The 21,745-nt window shown below is 52.9% G+C and overlaps 3 protein-coding genes across 3 annotated transcripts in view; 1 reads left to right on the top strand and 2 right to left on the bottom strand.

Moving 5' to 3' along the window:
• Nucleotides 1-21,745, bottom strand: part of LOC135174396 (zinc finger protein 850-like) — a 393,382-nt gene that overhangs the window by 199,496 nt on the left and 172,141 nt on the right. The window contains 1 exon segment of the mRNA XM_064141675.1: nucleotides 21,152-21,155. Coding sequence (XP_063997745.1) covers nucleotides 21,152-21,155 — 4 coding nt within the window.
• Nucleotides 6,124-7,056, top strand: LOC135174405 (olfactory receptor 14J1-like). The gene has a single exon (XM_064141685.1). The coding sequence runs from the start codon at nucleotides 6,124-6,126 to the stop codon at nucleotides 7,054-7,056; it is 933 nt and encodes a 310-aa protein (XP_063997755.1).
• On the bottom strand, nucleotides 18,599-19,531 carry LOC135174402 (olfactory receptor 14A16-like). Its single transcript, XM_064141682.1, has one exon. It carries the CDS (start codon nucleotides 19,529-19,531, stop codon nucleotides 18,599-18,601), a length of 933 nt encoding a protein of 310 aa, XP_063997752.1.

Here is a 21,745-nt window from a genome sequence, read left to right as displayed (position 1 = left end):
AGTGTGAGAGGCTTAAGGTGCATTGGGAGCAGATCAGGGAATCCAGTTTGTAATGGGACTGGGCCAAGTGAGTATGGGGAAGGTATCTGAGGATCCAGTTTGTGCTGGGAGAGAGGCCAGGCTGTGCTGAGAGGGGTACTGGGAGTGGGCTACAATAGCAATTAGCAGTGGTAGAGAGCCAGGTCTGAACTGAGAAAGGGAAAACCAAAGCAGTCTGTACTGGTGTGTGGCCTGGTCTAGACTGGAGGTGATCAGGAGGTCTGATTTGTACTAGGAAATGTCCCAGAGTGCCCTGGGATGGTGCCAAGGGTCCAGGGAGTACTAGGAAGGAGCACAGTGTGTACTGGGAGGGGTTCAGAGTATCCATGTCCCAACTGGAAGGGATCCAGTGAGTCCCAGGAGCATCAAGGGGATCCAGTTTGTGCTGCATTGTAGCCCAGGCTGTATTGGCCTCATTGCCTCCTTGTCCATCCTCAGGAGCCTGGCAGGGTCTGTGCCATAATCCTTGTGGTGGAGAGTCCCAGGGGTCACAAAATGGGCTTGATCATGTCCTGTCCTGTCCAGACATGTTTACTGCCTGTCTGCATTGCAGCCAGAGGCAGGAAAACAGCACAAATGGAACCCAGACAGCCCAGTCTGGTTTAGTCTGGTCGCATGAGAGGGGTTCCATAAGGCCCACGCCCCTGTCGCGTGCAAGGCGTCTGCGCCCCCCATGTTTGGAGGAGAGCAGCCTGTGGGGTCTGCCTTTTGTGGGTATGTTTGGGTGATTGCCAGAGGTGATTGGGTGATTGTGTGGCCAATGAGACCATTAGCCTCGGGCACTGTGCTATAAAAGGGGGTGAACAGGTGAATAAGGAGCTTGCCTGCTCCTTCCTTCCTCGCTTACCTGCCACTCGCCTGCCCTTTGCCTCAGCCGCCTCAGCCGCCTCAGCCACCTCAGTCACCTCAGCAGTCTCAGACAACTCAGCCACCTCAGCCTCTCTATGATGTCACAGAACGCCAGCTAGGACATCACAAATCCTTCTCTATGATGTCACTGAATGCCTTCTGTCATGTCACACAGAGGTAGCTGTGATGTCACCAAATTCTCTCTGCCATCTCCCAGAGCCCACTTTATGATGTCACACAATCCCCACTCTGACCTGAAACGCTTCTGGACATAAAGTTACAGAATCACTTCTGTGACATCACACAGCCCTCTCTATGATGTCCCACAAACTCCTCTAGGATGCCACAGAGCCCTCTCTAAGATGTCAAAAATTCTCACCATGATATCCCACAGTCCTCTGTATTGTGTCCCAGAATGCGCTCCATGACACGACAGCCCTCTCTGTGACATCACAGAATGCCTTCTGCCATGTCACGCAGACCTCTCTATGATGTCACAGAGTGCCTTCTATCATGTCACACAGCCCTCTCTTTGACGTCCCAGAATGCCTTCTGTGATGTCACACAGGCCTCTCTATGATGTCTCAGAGCCCTCTCTATGATGTTGTGCAAGCTCCTCTATGGTGGCACAGTGCTCTCTCTATGACATCACATAATGCCTTCTGGGATGTCACACAGACCTCTCTATGGTGCCACACAATCCCCACTGTGATGTGAAACAGTCCTCTCTGTAAAGGTACAGAATCACTACTATGACATCACACAGCCCTCTCTATGATGTCACACAAACTCCTCTATGATGCCACAAAATGCTATGACATCACACAGTGCTCTTTATGTCACAGAATCCTCACAATGATGTAAAACAGTGCTCTACATAAAGTTACAGAATCACTTCTATGATGTCAGCCCTTCCTATGATGTCACACAGCCCTCTCTTTAATGTCACAGAATGCCTTGTGTGATGTCACACAGACCTCTCTATGATGTCACGGAATGCCTTCTATCACATCACCCAGCTCTATAACATCACTGAAAGCTTTTTGTCATGTCACACAGACCTCTCTATGATGTCACACAGACCTCTCTATGATGTCACAGAATGCCTTCTGTGATGTCACATAGACTTCTCTGTGATGTTACACAAACTCCTCTAGGATGTCACAGTGCACTCTCTAAGATGACGCAAAATATCCTCTATGGCACACAGCCCTCTTTATGATGTCACAGAATCCCCACTGTGATGTGAAGTTGTCCTCTCCATAAGGTTACACAATTGCTTCTAGGGCAGCACACAGCCCTGTGGGAAGCTTTCTCCTGCAACAAGGTATGGAATGTAAACATCAGACCCTGTGATGAGAAGTGTCCTTGGAGCCTCACAGGCTCCCAGGGGCCTAGGCTGAGAACCATGAGCAACCCACGCACAGCTGTCAGGGGGTGGAATCTGCTGGCCCCTGGGACGGACACAGCCCCAGGGGGCTGACCCTGGCCAGCCCCCCTGGGTGGGAGCCTCAGGTTGTTTACCGCAAGCTAACCTATCTCTGCCTTACACTTAACTTGGAGCCAATCTGTACCTTCCACTTGTACCAATCTCAAGCTAAGTTAGTTGTGTACACCCCTTTTTGGGGCTAATAAAAATTGTTGCATCACCCTAACAAAACGCACTGCTGCACAGTAGCCACCGAGTCGACTCTCAGTGCCCCGATCTCTCGTCGCACCAGTCTCCGTCCTCCGACACAGCCCCTTCTATGATGTCACACAAACTCCTCTAGGATATCACAGTGCCCTCTCTAAGATGTCACAAAATACTCTCTGTGATGTCACACAGCCCTCTTTATGATGTCACACAATCCCCACAATGATGTCAAACAGTCCTCTCCATACAGTTACAGAATCGCCTCTGTGACAGCACACAGCCCTGTCTATGATGTCACCCAGGCCTCTCTATGGTGTCACACTAAGTCCTCTGTGATCTGAGAGTGCCCTCTCTAAGATGGCACAAAATACTCTCCATGGTGGCACACATCCCTCATTATGTCACTCAGACCTCTCTATGACGTCTCAGAATAGCTTCTGTGATGTCATACAGCCCTCTCTTATGTCACACAGCCCATTCTATGATGTCACACAATGCCTTCTGTCATTTAACACAGACCATGTTGCCACAAAATCCTCTCTATGATGTCACTCAGCCCTCTTTAGGATGACATGTTCTGCAGGGTTATGAAAACATTCTGGGATAAATATCTGCAGTGACTTGTTCATAACCAGCAAACATTCAAACCATGGACAGAGAGAGGAGTTTTCCCCACGGCAAATACCGTTTGGGCTCCATTTGCTATTTGCCCAGCAGAGTGGGCTGGAAACTGATTCTGCTCTGTGGCAGAGACCACAGATATTACAGAGGCATTAAAGCTTTTACTCACAACTCTTATTAATCAATAATCACCCTCCGGGGCTACATCACAGCCTATGCCAGTGTCCAAACTTCAGGGGATCTCTGCCCGTGGACTTTGAGGCTGGAATCCTCCCGATTAAGGGGAAAGGATGAATCTTCCCAGCTTCTGGGGAAATGGCAGTCTCTGACCTAGTTCTCCTGGAGAAGGATGCAATCTCTGCCTTTGTGCTGCTGGCTTCTTCTGGATGCTCTGTCCAGGGATTCTTAGGCAGGCCCTCAGGTGCAGGAGAAGGATGCTGTGCTGTCTCAGCACGGTTCTCACATGGCAGGCAGGCCAATCGTGTGCAGACAATCCAGAGTCTGCCTCCTGGTAACTCAGTGGCAGTGGCGCTTACCAGGCAAGGATAGGCAGCAGCATGCAAGGTGTGCAGGGCTGCTGGGAGACTTTGAGCTCCTGTGCTAGTTTGAAGCAAGCTAGAATGTTTTGGTGAAAAGAACTAGATAATTGGCTATGAAAGGTAAACATGGCTGTGTCTCTTCTCTCACAGTCTCGCTGAGAGCTCTGGGAAGAAGAAGTAAAACATTAGATAACATTCTACATTTTTGTCTCTCACTATGCCTTTGTCTTCAGACCAAGCCACATCTCCTTAACCTCACTGCCACTAACCTTCCTTCTTAACCTCTTGACTGCAACTTTATTCCTTTCCCAGGATTTGGGAGCCCAAACCATCACAGCTCTACATATATACAGGCAGGCTTAAGTGAGCTCTGCAACTCAGTACACAAGCAGGCAATCCATGTACGGAGTCTGAGCTATGCAGAGGGAGTCTGAGCTGGGGGTCTGAGCACCTCTATTTATTGACTGTGGGCCAAGATTAATGGCTCCTTGGCCACTAGAATGACCAATCAGGTTGGCAGTCAGCCAAACCTTACCATAATAGGCAGAAGGCACTTGCCTGGACTTTCCAAGTATGGTGACCACATGGGCTTACCCCAGGGAAGCACAAGCTGGGTGTGTGGGGCTTACACTGACTGTTTGCAAACACCTTATACAACACAGACCCTAGGCAGGCCAGACTCCATGGCACCAGGTCTGTTGTCCTCCTTTGTGCTCACTATGTGTTTACCTCTGGTTTACACAGAAAAACATGTCCTGACAGGGCAAGGCATAAATAAGACTATTTTGGGGCCTACAGCCCTCCACGACAAAGGGCTGTGGTCAAGGCTTGGCCTTTCTGCTCCATAAACCAAGCCCAAGGGTTTCTGCCCTGCACTCTGCCTTTGTCTCCTGCACTCACAGCCTCAATGAGCTGCTCTAAGGAGTCCCTGGAAGGCTTTGTCAGTAACGACCCTCAGTGGGGCCAATCAATGCTTCAAGGCACTTTGGGGCTTGCTTCTGATTTGCAGTGCTGCAGAGGCTTGTTCAGGCTGCTGGCAGCACCTGAGGAGCATGGACTCAGCCCCAAACACTCAGTGGGGCTCATTAAAACCCTGCTGAGCCACAACTTAGCCTCTGCTGCTTGCCAAGAGCTCTGCAGCTACTGGGAGAGGGTTTTGTTCTGAGAAGCATCTGCTCAGAATGCTTTGCAAGGGAACATTTCATCACTCTCCAGCAGGAGTTGTCTCTGGGTAAGCAAAGCAGAGCAGAGCCTGCCCCAGGCTGCCAAGGAACAGACTCTGCAGCATCTGCTCAGCACAAGCTGTGTCTGACGCAGAGATGCTGCCAGCAGAAGCTTCTGCTGAGGCTCTGCAGTTGCTTTCCTGCTTGCTCCTTCTTGGGGAGGCCACAGAGTGTCCCAGAATGTGCTGCCCAGCTCACTGCTCACCCTCACTCCCCACTGCCTCCAGCAGAGGCCAGAGGCACAGGTGAGGGACAGGATCTCCTTTGCCAGAGGCTGGGGGTCAGGGCTTGGCCCTTTGCACTCATGAAAGCCCTCCAGGTTTGCTCAGCCTCAGAGCCACCTTTAGCTGCTGTCCTGAGCTGTCAGCTCTGCCTCCAGCTCTCTGCTCTGTCCAGCCCCTGCAGGTGCTTCAGTGCCTCCAGGGATGCTTCCCTTGCATCCACTGCCTCCTGCTGCTCAAAGCAGGCACTGGGGACACTTCTGCAGTGTCCCTCCCTGAGACCCATTAAGACTCCAAGCAACTTCAGAGTTTGACTCTGACTTTGAATTCTGCAGAGGTTTCTTCAGCTTCTCAGTCTCTGAGGTTCATGAAGTCAGCACCAAAGTCACCAGAGGGGTCCTTAAAATACCTTGGGCTGGTCCTCTGCTGCTGAGCTGGGGCAGGCTGCTGGGCTGGAGGGAGCTGCTTGCAACTAGGCATCACTTCAGAGAGACAGCTCTGGCCAGGAGCAGCTCCTCTGCACAGCACAGCAGGGCTGAGGGCACTGCCAGAGGATGTCAGGGAGATGAGGAAGGCAGAGAGAGCTTCGATGTGGCCAGGACCAACAGGGTGATTGAGAGCTGAAAGAAGAGAAACCTTCACAGTCTGGCTGTGGTGAGTCTCTGCTGCAGAAGGGATTTGCACTTGCTGGAGCTTGTAAAACTGCCACATCCCACAGCCTCTGGGATCTCTTTCTTTCACAGAGGGAGAGCAGGAGGAGATGATCAAGACTAGAGCTTCCCAGCTGGGCTGTCAGAGCCACAGACATGAGAGCTGCTCTCTGCTGGGATGAGTGCCAGGCTGGAAGCTGAGAGTGCACAAAGCTCCTCCAAAGGAAGAGAAGTAAATTTGCGGGGGTTTTGTGGGAAATGCTCATGGAGTTGTCTGAAGGAAATGTCCTAACTTGTGTAATATCTTCTGCTCTGTCAACAGTCACACATATCAAGAGGCAGTAGATGTCCAACAGCAGCTCCATCAGCCACTTCCTCCTGCTGCCATTCCCAGGCACACAGCAGCTGCAGCTCCTGCACTTCTGCCTCTTCCTGGCCACCTACCTGGCTGCCCTCCTGGGCAACAGCCTCATCATCACCACCATAGCCTGGCACCACCACCTGCACACCCCCATGTACTTCTTCCTCCTCAATCTCACCCTCCTTGATCTTGGTTTAATCTCCACCACTGTGCCCAAGTCCATGGCCAATTCCCTGAGGCACTCCAGTTCCATCTCCTATGCAGGCTGTGCTGCTCAGGTGTTTTTCTTTCTCTTCTTTATTTCAGCAGAGTTTTCTCTCCTCACCATCATGGCCTACGTCCGCTATGTTGCCATCTGCAGACCCCTGCACTATGGCACCCTCCTGGGCAGCAGAGCTTGTGCCCACATGGCAGCAGCTGCCTGGGTCTGTGGCCTTCTCTATGGTCTTCTGCACACAGCCAATACATTTTCCCTGCCCCTCTGCCAGGGCAATGCTGTGCTCCAGTTCTTCTGTGAAGTCCCCCAGATCTTCAAGCTCTCCTGCTCCACAGCCTACCTCAGGGAAGTTTGGCTCATTGTGGTCAGTGTCTGTTTAGTCTTTGTCTGTTTTGTGTTCATTGTGGTGTCCTATGTGCAGATCTTGAGGGCAGTGCTGAGGATGCTCTCTGAGCAGGGACGCCACAAAGCCTTTGCCACCTGCCTCCCTCACCTGGCTGTGCTCTCTCTATTTCTCAGCACTGCCTTCTTTGCCAACCTGAAGCCCCCATCCATCTCCTCCCCATCCTCAAACCTGGTTGTGTCAGTTCTGTACTCAGTGGTGCCTCCAGCAGTGAACCCTCTCATCTACAGCCTGAGGAACCAGGAGCTGAAGGCTGCCCTGAGCAAACTGCTCCCTGGATGCTTTCAGAAGCAATAAACTCTTTGCCTCCTGCTGCAGAGCAGCTCTGGTGTCACTCAGTGCAGGCCCAGTCTGGCTTCTCTGGTTTTGGCTGGTGGTGGTGTGGTGTAGGGTGCACAGGCCCCAAATGAGCGTGTTTACAAATCTATTCTTGCCCGGACATTTTGTCCCCCCGAAAGGTGTTGTCCTGCCCAAACCTGGGGAAAACAAATTAAGGGGGACAAAGGAGCACAATAAGCCTGGTGCCTCCGAGTCTGGCCTGCCTGCTTGCAAGGTTGAAGTAAACAGGTTGTGTAAGCTCACGCGCTTAGGGTGGGGCTCCACCTGAGCCCCCTCCATATTTGGGGGTACCGGACCCATGGATTTCACCTTATTTAGTATGTTCTGGCCTGCTGCCAGATGCTTATTGGACAGAATTGTGGCCAAGGGACCATCAATCTCGGGCACACACCTCATAAAAGGGACAATTCAGTGTTCCTGCCACCCCTCCTCCACCCGTAGCTCCTAGCCGCTTTGCTGTTTTGGGGCCACCAGCACCGCTGCATGATTCTGACCCATGGCACTTCGCATTGGCCCAGGGAAAATTCGGCTAAGGCACTCCTGGCCAGCTGCCACCCCAGCCCGTCCTTCCCAGCTCGATCGTGCCCGTGGAGTCTCTCAGACAGCGCGCCCCAATAATCCCTGAACTGAACTATTCAGACCCACGAGGGTCAACAATGTGGCTTTACTACCCATATTTGGGATCACCAAAACTGACTCCAGCCAGTGAGTAACTGAGCAACCTCGATTTGGGCAGCATAGACCCTCAGTAATTTTATCAGTGGCACTTTCATGCCACCAGACTTTCTCTATTTAACATCTTTCTGAACCTCTACTAAATTCCCAATTGTGCTGTAAATAGACATTCTGTGAAATAATCTCACAACCACATACAAAGAACTCGTGCAGGTTAGCTGTATATTTGTTTGGGGAAGGGAGGATTCCTTCTGTATATAATATTAAATTATTTAAACCCTTTTAAATTCGGCCTCATAATTAATTCCTGTGCCCAAACAAAACCGCTTCACAACAGGTGGTGGTGGTGTTACCCTTGTGAGAATGCACTGCCCACAGCAGTGTCTTTCTTCAGACCATTTCTGGTTCAGTGTGACCCAGAGCCTGTAGACATGAAGAGTTGTGCTCCTTGTGTGCTCATCACAGGACAGGCCCTTGCAGGGACTTGTTTCTCTGAGCAGTGCCTGTGTGCAGAGGTGGAGGGGCAGAGTCCCAGCACAGAAGCAGTGCCAGGGAGCCCCAGCTCCTGGGCTGTCCTGAGCTGCTCTTTCTGCCCTTCCACACTCTGCCGCTGAGCTGCTGTGTTGGGGCAAGGCCTGAGTGCTCTGGCAGCTTGGGCATCCTGCTGCTGTGTGGCAGTGCTGGCACTGCAGGTAGGAACAGGCCACAGGCATTGCTGTGGCAGAGCCTCCTGGCAGCATTGCCATCCTACAAGGGCATCTCCTCATGCTTTATGCCATGGATGTTCCCCACCTCTGGGCTCAGCCCTCTCTATCCCCAGCAGCTGCTATGCCCTTTGGAGAGGCTGTGGCTGTAGAGGCACTTCCCAGAGCAGCATGCAGTGATGGGCACTGCTGTGGGGCCACAGCAGATCACAGTGTGCTGAGGAGAGAATAAGGGAGGCAGAGAGAGGCAAAGGGAGGTGAGAAAAAATTTGTCTGAGGGCCTTTGTCTCCACCCAGCACCTCCCAGTGGCCATTCCCAGCACTTGCCTGCATCCTCAGGGTTAAGGGTGAAGTTTGATCTGAGGCCATCTCCACTCTTCTGCTCTTCAAGGGCTGCTGTGGAGGAAGGGCCAGCCCTGAACGGCCTCTCCTGTTGCCTGCACTGCCACCTGGAGCAGAGCTGTCTTCAAAGCCCACTGGGTCTGGGTGGAGGCAGGGGCTGGAGGGAGTTGCCAGAGCATGAAGAGCCAGAGGGTGAGGGTCCCTCTAGAGCAGCACTTCTGCAGCATCAGCAGAGTCTATCACTGGAAGCTCTTGCCAAGGACTTTGTGGAGGCCGTGCCCCAGGACAGAGTGTGGACACCCTGAGCCCCTCCCAGTAACAACCACCTGCACTACAGCACAAACTGCACACCCTGAGCCCCCCCCAGTAACAACCACCTCCACCACAGCTCAAACTGCACACCCTGAGCCCCTCCCAGTAACAACCACCTCCACCACAGCACAAAAGAGACACTCCCAGCCTCTGCCAGTACAGACTGGGCCCTCCCAATACAAACTGGATGCTTTGAACACCTCCTAGTACAAACTTGGCCTCGTCTCAGTACAAACTCATTCTCCAACTCACTCCCACACCAACTCCATCCATCCCAGCACAAATTCCATAGCCTGACCCCTCTCAGTGCACAAAGGCTCCATTCTCACTACAAACTGACACCCTGACCCATCCCAGCATCCTCTGGCCCCATCTCAGTCCAAACAGGTTTCCTTTGACCCCTCCAAGTACAGACTTGGCCTTGTCCCAGTACAAACTGATTCCCCTGATCCCATCCCAGTACGGCGTGAGAGACATCCCAGTACAAACTGGCAACCTTGGCCCCGTCCCTCTCTCAGCTGAACCCCTCCCAGTGCTAAGTGGCTATTGGGAACCCACTCCCAGTACAGGCTGTGTCTTTTCCCAGTCAAAGCTGCTGTGGGGGTAGGCCTGATGGGGCAAACAAGGTGTTCTTAATCTCTGGGCCGGATCAAACTGGTCCCAAGGCCATGGCAGGGACCACCTCTCGTTTGATCTGGTCAAATGCCACCTGCTGCTCAGGTCCCCACCCAAAGTTATTCCTCTTTCTTGTAACGTCAAAGAGGGGTTTCACAATTTGACTGCACCTGGGAATGTGCATCTTCCAAAAGCCCACAAACCCCAGGAAGGATTGTGTCTGCTTCTGGTCAGTGGTTCCACCATAGTGGCCACTTTATTCACCACATCCATAGGGATGTGGCATTGGCCATCCTGCCATCGAACTCCCAGGAACTGGATCTCTCTGGCAGGCCCTTTCACTTTGCTTCTCTTAATGGCAAAACCAGCATCCAACAGGATATTAATGATCTTCTCACCCTTCTTGAAGACCTCCTCTGCTGTCTCACCCCATACAATGATGTCATCAAGGTACTGCAGATGTTCAGGAGCTCCACCCTTCTCCAGTGCAGTCTGGATGATGCTGTGGCAGATTGTAGGGCTGTGCTTCCACCCTTGAGGCAGTCTGTTCCAGTGGTACTGGACTCCTCTCCAGGTGAAGGCAAACTGTGGCCTACATTCTTCTGCAATGGGGATGGAGAAGAAAGCATTAGCAATGTCAACTGTGGCATACCATTTGGCCTCCTTCGTTTCCAGTTCATACTGCAGCTCCAACATATCAGGCACGGCTGCGCTGATTGGAGGAGTCACTTCGTTCAGGCCTCGGAAGTCCACAGTCAGTCTCCATTCCCCATTCTCCTTCTGCACTGGCCATATCAGGCTGTTGAAGGGTGAGTGGCTCTTGCTGATGACAAGCTGCTGCTCCAGGCAGCGAATCAGAGGCAGTAGGGAGTCTCTGTTGGTGCGGTATTGCCTGCGATGAATTACATGAGAAGCAATGGGTAACTTAACATCTTCCACCTTGTGGGTACCAACCATGGAAGGGTCATCTGACAGGCCAGGCATGACAGACAGCTGCTCTTTGTCTGCAGTCTCTACAGCTGCTATGCCAAATGCCCACTTGGAAAAAATATCATCTGGCATTAATTAATCTCCCCTTCGTAACAGCTCTGTGACATCACAGAGCAAGATGTGTGACATCATAGAGAGGGTTACACAACACCACAGAGCAGGTTGTATGACTGTCACATCACAGAGCAGGATGTGAGACTTCACAAAGAGGCTTGTGTGGCAATATAGAGTGTGAGCCAGCACAGAGTGGGCTGTGTGACAGAGTCAAGGTGGCTTTGTGACATCATAGAAGGGGATGTGAGACACCATTGAGAGGGTTTTTGACATCCCAGAGAGGTGATGTGACTGTGTAGAGAAGGCTGTGTGACACCATGCAGCTGTGAGCTCCAGCTGCAGAGAGCAGTGCAGAAGTCTGATGCAAGGAGCAGGGAGGGAAGCCCCAGGTGGGCAGTGAGAGGCATGGGGAGGTTGGGAGGGTGGGCAGTGAAGTTGTCCATTCAATGTCAGCTCTCAAGGGGCAGCTTCTCCTGCCGGGCCAGACCTCCTGAGCAGACAGCCTGCAGCACTCTCACTTGCTGGGTGCTGCTCTCATTCTCCTCTCATCTGAGAGATAATCAAATACTTCCCTTTGCCATGAGCACTGAGCTGTGTTTGCTGTGTTTTCACAGCTTGAAGGTAACTGCAGAGAGAAAAACAGCTCCTGAGGGCACTTGGGGCTCATTGCATGAACTTGAGGAGCTGCCAGGAGACTGAAGAGACCTCTCAAAGAGTCTAAGGCAAAAGAAAAACTCAAAGAACCTTGAAGTTTTGATGGGCCCCACTGAGGGTTGTTCCTGAGAAAGCCTCCACAGGGACTTGTTAGAGCAGCTCCTTGGAGGCCATGAGTGCAGGGAGGCAAAGGCAAAGTGCAGGCCAGAAAAGCCTGGGCTTGGTTTGTGAAGCAGAAAGGCCAAGCCCTGACCCTCAGGCCTTGCCAAGGCAGATCCTGAGAGCCTCAAAACAAAGTTTCATCTCCCCAGCCATAGGAGCAGAAGCAACTGCCAGAGCCAAGGGGACAAAGGCCTCAATCCTCTGGGGCCTTTCAGCCTGGCCAGAGCCCTTGGCCATCCCCACTGCAGCCTGTCCTGTGCTGTCCCATGCCTGCACCTCTTGCCCTTCAGGCTCCCATCTTGCTTCCCCAGCCAGCTCTCACCCTGACAGTTCCACTCCTTCCCTCAGGGCTCTCCACCCTTGCTGGAGTTGCCTTGGCACACAGCCAAACATGGGCTGCCCACACTCCTGGCTCCCCTCTTGCACCTCAGCTCTCTCCTCTGATTCACATTTCTCTGGCCTCAGTCCCAGCCTGAACCTTCCAAGCTGCACTTCCTAAAGGCTTCCTTCTCTGTCCACAGCCAAGCAAAGCTCCAGCAGTTCAAAGCAGCCTTGAGGCAGGGTCACAGCACTCCCTGACCCTGCAGTTTCCAGAGAGAGTCTCCAAAGTCCATCCTGGCAGATCTTCTCTGGAACCCCTCCAGTTCCTCCTCCTGCCTCCAGACCAGGGCACCACACAGCTGATATCACCAATGCAGATGTGGCCACTCCAGTGCTGAGTGCCGGGGTGGGAATCCCCATGGCTGGGTGGCCACACTCCTGCTGCCACAGACCAGCTGCACATGGCCATCTTCACTCTCTGCAGGCTTTGCTCCACCCCAGGGCATTGGCCATGGTCCTTGCCGGAGCCTGTGGTGCCTTTCGACTGGGGACAGCACAGAGCAGAACCTCCAGCTTCAAACCAACACCCAAGGCCCCTCCCTGCTGCTGCCTCTCAGCTTGGCAGCCACAAGGGCTGGAGTTCCAGTGCTCTCACTCCCATGGCCATGTGGCTCCTGCTGCCCTTAGGAGCTTCTCAGCCATCAGTGATGTCCCAATGCTGGCCCAAGCCAATAGACTGCTTGTGCCTGGCAGCTGAGCAGGCAGCACTAACCTCCCTATGGGCTTCCAAGCCAAGTCCATGCTGCTGTCTTTCAGCTTTTGAAGCAGCCACATCCAAGCCCTGTCCCTTCTTGCTGTCCCCTGTGGTGCAGGATTACAAAGCCATCTTGCAAAACCCTCATATGGACAGAATTGTGGCTCAAAGACCATCAATCGAGGAGTCAAAACACTGCTTTCATCTGCCTGCATGACTACAGCCGCTGTCCCAACCGCCGTTCCTAGCTGTGGGAAGATTTCTCCCCCAGAGGGGCATAAGCTGTAAGCATGAGCTGTTGTTTTGGGAAAAAGACCTTGGGTCTGAGACACTGTGAGCACCCTACGCACACCTGCTGGGGGTTGACCCCTGCCAGCCCCTGCGGTGGTGCCACAGGTTGTTTTGGTAAGAAAATAACCTATCTGTGCCTTACACCTAATTTTGAGCCAATCGGTATTGTCCACTTGTGTCAACCCAAGTCTGGCTGGCACATCTCTTTTGAATGGTATGAAAGATGCTGCATTATCCTAATAAACTGGTACTGGTACTCTCGCTCACCTGCTCTCACACACACACACACACACACACACACGGCACAGCTCGGCACTCGCACTGCAGCATCGAAGCTACAGCTGACTCGCCAGCGCTTTGATCTGCGCCAGCCTCCAGGCGGACGCCAGCACCCAGCTTGGCTCAGACCCGCAGAAGCTCGGGCAGCACGCCCCAATCCACGATATTTAGGACTTTCAGAGCAGAATTTGGCCAGTGAGTAACTGAGAAACTTGATCTAAAGGCAGAATCATCTCTCAAAGCCTTCCAGTGGAACTCTCACTTTGCCACAGACTCTCTTCCTAAATTCTTTCAAACTGTTGCTAAATTCCTGATTTCTTGTACATAGTCATTCTGTAATTTAATTCACAACCGCATACAAAGAACTTACGTGGGGTAGTTGTAAATAAGTGTGGGGAGGGGCATTCCTAGTGCATATAATATTAAATATTTTAAACTCTTTAAAATTCGGCCTCGCATTTCATTCCCCCAAAACCCCAGACAAACGCCTCCGTGACATCCCCTCAGACACTCAGTGGGGCAGGGAGGTGACAACCCAGCCCTAAGCCTCTTCCTGCAGGGACCACCAGGTGCTCAGGGACAGGGACTCACGCAAGTGGCTTGCCCACCACAGGCCCTCTGCTGCCTGCTGGGCACACTGGCAGCTGGCAGCCCAAAAGCACAGAGCCCAGGCAGGAGCCAGGGCTGCCCTTTGGCTGCTGCTGCAAGAAGTGACCTCCCAGTGCCTTTGCTGCCCTCTTCCTGCTGCTGCCTGTCCTGGAGTCCTGTATACCCCTAGGTTCCTCTCCTGCCATGACTTCGGGGAAGAGGGAAAGCCGTCTGGCTCCCCCTGCCTTGCCTGTCCTGCAGGCATGAAGGGGGTGAGCAAAGGGGTCCTGCCCGCACGAGGAGTGCCCCATGCAGTGCCTGCGCTGGAATCAGGCTGGGATTGGCTGTGCCTTTTCACGCCTAAGGAAGTGGTAACTCTGCCCTTTGTCTATCAAGGGTATAAATATTGGGGGGCTTCCTGCCTTTGGGGGTTCCCGCCTTGAGTTGGTTACTGCCTGAACCTTCGTGCTCACCTGAGAGTTCTCCCCCCCCCCTCGCTCGCCTAAGCTGAATACAGAAAGCTTCAAAGAACTGCTACAGCCATTGACACCCTTTGTAAGCCTAACGACCCTTAATGGTTTTAGGCTGTACCAGAGGTTGAGATTAAGGCCAAGGAGTCAATGTCAAGGGTAAAGGCTGGGGCAGGGTGGGCAGTGGCTCAAATTCAGGGTACAGGTGGGTTTGGGAGGGGCTGAGTTGGAAGGGGTGAGTTGAGGGATGAGTTTAGCTCCTTTGAGTTATAGCAGGAGACTGTGGTCAGGGGAGAAGCAGGAGGTAGGGACAGGTCCAAGGATCACTGTTTAGGGAGAGTGTGAGGGCCCCAGGATCATCAGGGGATGGAGTTTAGTACTCTAAGGGGCTCCAATCTTTTCTGGGAGGAGTCAGAGGATCCAGTCTGTTCTGGCAGTGGGGCCAGTCAACACTTAGGGAGGCTAAAGCCATCCAGTTAGTACTGGGAAAGAGCTCAGCCTGTACTGGGAAGAAGCAGGGGATCTAATTTGTACTGGGACAAGGTCCTGCATCTATTGGTAGGAAAGAAGAGGATGCAGTTTGCATAGACTGTGGCCCAGCCTGCAGTTGGAGGGCTTAAATCATAGAATCTCAGAATGTTAGGGATGGAAGGGAGCTGCAGAGATCATCCAGTTCAAGTCCCCTGCCAGAGCAGCATCACCCAGGGCAGGTCACACAGGAATGCACCCAGTCACACTCTGAATGTGTCCAGAAAAGAAGGCTGCACAACTTCCCTGGCAGCCTGCTCCAGGGCCCCGGCACTCTCAAAGTAGTGTCCTAATGTTGAGGTGGAACTTCCTGTGCTGCAACCTGTACCCATTGTTCCTTGTCCTGTCACTGGGCACCACTGAACAGAGCCTGGCACCTTCACCTGACACCCCCCAGATATTTATAGACACTGATCAGATCCCCTCTCAGCCTTCTCTCCAGATCGAGTTCCCCAAGTCTCTCAGCCTTTCTGCACAGAAACTGAGAGCTTAGGCTGCCACTGCTGGCAAGGAGAATGAGAAATGTTTCTGTGAGTATATCAATGGCAAGGGAAGGGGCAAGGACAACCTCCAGTCCTTATTGGCTGGGGAGGGGAATATAGTGACAAAGGATGAGGAAAAGGCAGAGGTACATAACACTTTATTTGCCTCAATCTTCAACAGTGGGACAGGTTGTCTCCAAGACAGCTGGACTCCTGAGCTGGCAAATAGAGACAGGGACCAGTATGGTCCCCCTATAATCCAGGAGGAAGAAGTAAGGGACCTGCTGAGCCAATGTGATCCCATCCACAAGATGCCATCCACAAGGGTTGTTTAGGCTGGAGAAGTGGAGGCTCAGGGCAGACCTCATTGCGTTCTACAACTACCTGAAGGGAGGCTGTAGCCAGGTGGGGCTGGGCCCTTCTCTCAGGCAGCCAGCAAGAGAACAAGGGGACACAGTCTCAAGCTGTGCCAGGGGAGGTCTAGGTTGGATGTTAGGAGGAAGTTGTTGGCAGAGAGAGTGATTGGCATTGGAATGGGCTGCCCAGGGAGGTGGTGGAGTTGCTGTCCCTGGAGGTGTTCAAGCCAAGCCTGGCTGGGGCACTTAGTGCCATGGTCTAGTTGACTGGACAGGGTCTGGGTGTTAGGTTGGACTGGATGATCTTGGACGTCTCTTCCAACCTGGTTGACTCCATGGTTCTATGATTCCCAGTCTTAACCATTCTAAGGGTCTGGCTGTTTTATGAGGAGAAACCAGAGCTGGGAAGGCTGTGGGTGGCCATGGCTCCAGGGAAGCAGCAGCCTTGATGGCACACAGGCAGCATTCAGGCAGGTCCTGATGAGGCAGTGATGTTCAGTCTCTGGCACCCCATGGGCTGCTCCTTAATGGGACAGCTGAAATTGTGTCTCCTTAACCCTTTCCTCATGCTGGGGCTGTGTCCCCAGCTCCAAAGAAGATCTGAAGAGATGTGAGCTCAGACAAATTATTCTCTGCTGGCCTCTTTATTTGTGAGAGTCTGTTCTGTATCCCCATGTTCTGCTTTCATCTGGGGTGGGGCTGTGCTTTGACCTTGTGATGGGAACAGTGTAACATGAAGCTGCTCTACTTACTGCTGAGCAGACCTCACACAATGTCAAGGCCATTTCTGCTCCTCACACCCCCTCACCACTGAGCAGGGTGGGCATTAGCAAGAAGTTGGCAGGGGTCACAGCTGGGACAGCTGGCCCCAACTGACTAGAGGGATGTCCCAGACTGCATGACATCATGCACAGTAGTAAAAAGCCAGGGGAGGATGTTTGCAGTGATGCCATTTGCCTTCCAAGTCACCAGCATGTGTGACAGACCCTGGCTGTGGCTGAGCACCTACCTGCCATGGGAGCACCGAAGGCTTTCCTTGCTTTGCTTTTGCACACATCTTTGGCTTTACCAATTCAGCTGCCTTTATCTCAGCTTGTCTCACTTTCACGCTTCCAGTTCTTGTCCCCATCCCATGGTGTGGTGGTGAGAGAGAAGCTCTGTGGGGCTGAGCCACTCCTGGAGCTAACCACCAAGACTCCAGGGGAAAGGAGGTCAGAAAGGCAATGCTGAATGACAGCAAGTTGGAAGATTAATATTATTTAATACAGTTCCCATTTAATGCTACTCCATTGCCACTAATATTGTAACAACTGTTCCTCTGAGATACCCTGGGAGTCTTCCAGGGTGCTTGGCTACCTTACTGATGCTGAAATAATGAGCAGTGCAATATTCCCTTGAAGGAATCCTTGATTTCTTTCTTTCTCAGGCCATAGATGAGAGGGTTCACTGCTGAGGGCACCACTGAGTAGAGAAAAGACACAATTAGATCCAGGAATGGGGAGGAAACTGAAGGGGGCTTCAGGTAGGCAAAAAAAGAGGTGCTAACAAACCAGGAGAGCACAGACAGGTGAGGGAGGCAGGTTTGGCAAACTCTCCCTTGACTTGCAAGGGCCTACAAATGGCTGCAGGAGGGTTTGACCTTCGCAGGGAGTGAGGTGAGGGGCAGCAGCCTGTACTTTGTTTCTTTCTCCTTCTTGGCCTTCTCAAAGAAGCCCTTTCCAAGGAGCCCAGAACCTCTCTGATTGCTCTGAGCACACTGCAGGGCACATCCAGAAAGGTGCTGTGAGCAGCAGGAACATTTGCAGTCAGCATGTCCAAGGCACTGAGATGAACCCCAGTGGAGCTGTGGGGTTCGTTCTGCAGTCAGGTGTCCACAGCTGAGGTTGTCTCATGGCCTCCTTACACACTGTGGGATGCTCAGAAACAGAGTCTTTCCCCATCACTCACACAGGCCCTGCCCTGCTGCAGGCAGAGTCTCTCTGGCCTCCTGCTGCCACTGCCAGAGGCTGGGAGGCTCCTTGAACCTCCAGTGCCTTGGTACCCCCAGCAATAGCTGATGGTGTTTGTGCTCACTCAGGGTCACCTCACCTCACCTTCCTGATCTCCACGCTCACATCTCATCTGCACAGTGCAAACAGCCACTGCTGACCTACTGATCTCACCTCCTCCCATGGGGGGCCAAAGGACCTCTCCAAGCTATGGTGAGAGGCTACTGCAGGAAATGGCTGTTGTGAGGGCTAGTCCAGGATCATGACCCTGGATTAGCTTCCCCAGGGTGTACAGTGAGCACAGGCACAGACCAGAACCTGCTCTGCTGGTCCTTCAGGTCTCTTGCAGGAGGCCTGTGTGAGACACTGCTGTGTGCCACATCTCTGCAGATTCACAGACGCTGATCATGAGAGAAACTTTGGATGAAGACTTCAGCCCTCAAGCTCTGCCCTGAGCAGATCACCTGCCTTTGTGGAATGGCTCTCAGGGAGAGCAGCTCAGTCACAGACGTGCCCATGGCCTGTCCCTGCCTGTGGTCACAGGATCCCATGTAGAAGAACCATGACTAAGCTGCCACAGCACTCAGGCCTTGCGCTAACACAGGAGAGTGTGGAAGCAGAAAGAGAACAGCTTCAGAAGACCAAGAGCTGCTTCTCAGCTTTTCTCCTCCAACTCTGCACACAGGACCTGTCTCTGAAGCTCCAGTGAAGTCCTGGAGGAAGGATCTCATGGAAAAAAAATGTTACTTTGTTTTGCTCATACAAGCAAGGAGAAGAGGTCCTGTTACAGAAACTCCTGGTCAGAAAAGCAGGGAGTGAATTAGAAAAGGTGACAAAGTTATAGGTAATAAAAATCCACCACCACACAGTGCAGAAGCCAGGCTGGGCTTGCACTGAGCGACACCAGAACTGCTCTGCAGCAGGAGACAAAGAGTTTATTGCTTCTGAAAGCATCCAGTGAGCAGTTTGCTCAGGGCAGCCTTCAGCTCCTGGTTCCTCAGGCTGTAGATGAGAGGGTTCATTGCTGGAGGCACCACTGAGTACAGAACTGCAAGCACCAGATCAAGGGATGGGGAGGAGATGGATGGGGGCTTCAGGTAGGCAAAGATGGCAGTGCTGACAAACAAGGACACCACAGCCAGGTGAGGGAGGCAGGTGGCAAAGGCTTTGTGGCGTCCCTGCTGAGAGGGCATCCTCAGCACTGCTCTGAAGATCTGCACATAGGACACCACAATGAACACAAAACAGGCAAAGAATAAACAGGCACTGACAACAAGAAGCCAAAGTTCCCTGAGGTAGGCTGTGGAGCAGGAGAGCTTGAGGATCTGGGGGATCTCACAGAAGAACTGATGCACAGCATTGCCCTGGCAGAGGGGCAGGGAAAATGTATTGGCTGTGTGTAGCAGACCATAGAGAAAGCCACAGGCCCAGGCAGCTGCTGCCATGTGGGCACAAGCTCTGCTGCCCAGGAGGGTGCCATAGTGCAGGGGTCTGCAGATGGCAATGTAGCGGTCGTAGGCCATGATGGTGAGGAGAAAATACTCTGCTGGAATGAGGAATACTAAGAAGAAGAGCTGGAGAACACATCCTGTGTAAGAGATGTCACTGGAGTGCCTCAGGGAATAGACAATGGATTTGGGCACAGTGGTGGAGATGGCACCCAGGTCAAGAATGGAGAGGTTGAGAAGGAAGAAGTACATGGGGGTGTGCAGGTGGTGGTACCAGGCGATGGTGGTGATGATGAGGCTGTTGCCCAGGAGGGCAGCCAGGTAGGTGGCCAGAAAGAGGCAGAAGTGCAGGAGCTGCAGCTGCTGTGTGCCTGGGAATGGCAGGAGGAGGAACTCAGTGATGGAGCTGCTGTTGGACATCTGCTGCCTGGGCATGTATCAGCTGTTGCAAGAGGAGAAGACACTGCACAAGTCAAAGCATAATTCCTGGAGACAATTCCACAAGCATGTCCCAGAAATCCCCTCAGAATGACTCCTCTTTCTCTGGAGGAGCTTTATGCACTCTCAGCCTCACCCCCTTGCAGCCATCCCAGCAGAAGGCAGCTCTCATGTCCTCTGACTCCGATGGTGCAGATGGGAAGCTCTGCTCTGGAGCATCTCCTCCTCCTGTGCAGCAGAGAGATCCCAGAGGCTGTGGAATGTGTCAGCTTCACCAGCTCCAGGAACTGCAGATCCCTTCTGCAGCAGAGACTCCCCACGGCCAGGGCAGGGAAGGTTTCTCTTCTTTGAGCTCTCAATCACCCTCTTGGTCCTGGCCACCTCAAAGCTCTCTCTGCCATTCTCATCTTCCTGACATCCCCTGGCAGTGCCCTCAGCCCTGCTGCGCTGTGCAGAGGAGCTGCTCCTGGCCAGGGCTGTCTCTTTTCAGTGTTGCCTACTTGCCAGCAGCTCCCTCCAGCCCAGCAGCCTGCCCCAGCTCGGCAGCAAAGGACCAGCCCAAGGTATTTTAAGGACCCCTCTGGTGGCTTTGGTGCTGACTTCATGAACCTCAGAGGCTGAGAAGCTGAAGAAACCTCTGCAGAATTCAAAGTCAGAGTCAAACTCTGAAGTTGCTTGGAGTCTTAATGGGTCCCAGGGAGGGACACTGCAGAAGTGTCCCCAGTGCCTGCTTTGAGCAGCAGGAGGCAGTGGATGCAAGGGAAGCATCCCTGGAGGCACTGAAGCCCCTGCAGGGGCTGGACAGAGCAGAGAGCTGGAGGCAGAGCTGACAGCTCAGGACAGCAGCTAAAGGTGGCTCTGAGGCTGAGCAAACCTGGAGGGGTTTCATGAGTGCAAGGGGCCAAGCCCTGATCCCCAGCCCCTGGCAAAGGAGGTCCTGTCCCTCACCTGTGCCTCTGGCTTCTGCTGGAGGCAGTGGGGAGTGAGGGTGAGCAGTGAGCTGGGCAGGACATTCTCGGACACTCTGTGGCCTCCCCAAGAAGGAGCAAGCAGGAAAGCAAGTGCAGAGCCTCAGCAGAAGCTTCTGCTGGCAGCATCTCTGCGTCAGACCCAGCTTGTGCTGAGCAGATGCTGCAGAGTCTGTTCCTTGGCAGCAGCCTGGGGCAGGCTCTGCTCTGCTTTGCTTACCCAGAGACAACTCCTGCTGGAGAGTGATGAAATGTTCCCTTGCAAAGCATTGTGAGCAGATGCTTCTCAGAACAAAAACCTCTCCAAGTAGCTGCAGAGCTCTTGGCAAGCAGCAGAGGCTAAGTTGTGGCTCAGCAGGGTTTGAATGAGCTCCACGGAGTGTTTGGGGCTGAGTCCATGCTCCTCAGGTGCTGTCAGCAGCCTGAACAAGTCTCTGCAGCAGTGCAAATCAGAAGCAAGCCCCAAAGTGCCTTGAAGCATTGATTGGCCCCACTGAGGGTCGTTACTGACAAAGCCTCCCAGGGACTCCTTAGAGCAGCTCATTGAGGCTGTGAGTGCAGGAGACAAAGGCAGAGTGCAGGGCAGAAACCCTTGGGCTTGGTTTATGGAGCAGAAAGGCCAAGCCCTGACCACAGCCCTTGGAACAGCAGAGCCTGAAAGCCTCCCAGAAAAGTTTCTCCTCCTGTCACAGGCTGTTTTCCACAGGATCAGAGGGTGATAAGAGACAGGGAAAAAGCTTAACATCAGCGAGTTCCAATCCAGTTTGTTCATTGCACCCCAAGCATGGGCTTAGAGACTTCCTATCAGAAGGCTACAGAATAGGATTACAAATCATGTAATGACTCTGCTTGGCTGCACACACCTGCACTAGGACTGCGTTAGGATTACACTCCAATGGGCACAGACATTGCTCATATTCTCTCAACAACTCCTACACTGTGTCTGAGCAGTTCTAAGGAAGCAGAGACAGGCGAAAGCCACAGACTCTGCCTTACACTTGTTTGCATTTGCTGCACCATTCTCTAAGGTGCTTCCAACTTTCCACTTTGTCTCTACCTCAGCACTCACTGAACTCTCTCCTGTCCATGGCTGGGCAATAGCTGCACCACAGTCACACAACTCTATAAAACCTCTGCATTTAATATTACCATATCCAATGTCCTCCCAGGCCTTGGTGGCAGAGGCAACTGCCAGAGCCAAGGGGACAGAGCCCTTGGTCCTGTTGGA

This window comes from Pogoniulus pusillus, unplaced genomic scaffold, assembly GCF_015220805.1.
Source record: "Pogoniulus pusillus isolate bPogPus1 unplaced genomic scaffold, bPogPus1.pri scaffold_63_arrow_ctg1, whole genome shotgun sequence".
NCBI classification, from domain to species: domain Eukaryota; kingdom Metazoa; phylum Chordata; class Aves; order Piciformes; family Lybiidae; genus Pogoniulus; species Pogoniulus pusillus.
Note: the sequence above shows the minus strand (reverse complement) of the source record. Positions and strands in the feature narration are given on the sequence as shown.

Coding starts and splice junctions, on each gene's coding strand:
- LOC135174405 (XM_064141685.1), top strand. CDS start 6,124: ATGTCCAACAGCAGCTCCATCAGCCACTTCCTCCTGCTGCCATTCCCA.
- LOC135174402 (XM_064141682.1), bottom strand. CDS start 19,531: ATGTCCAACAGCAGCTCCATCACTGAGTTCCTCCTCCTGCCATTCCCA.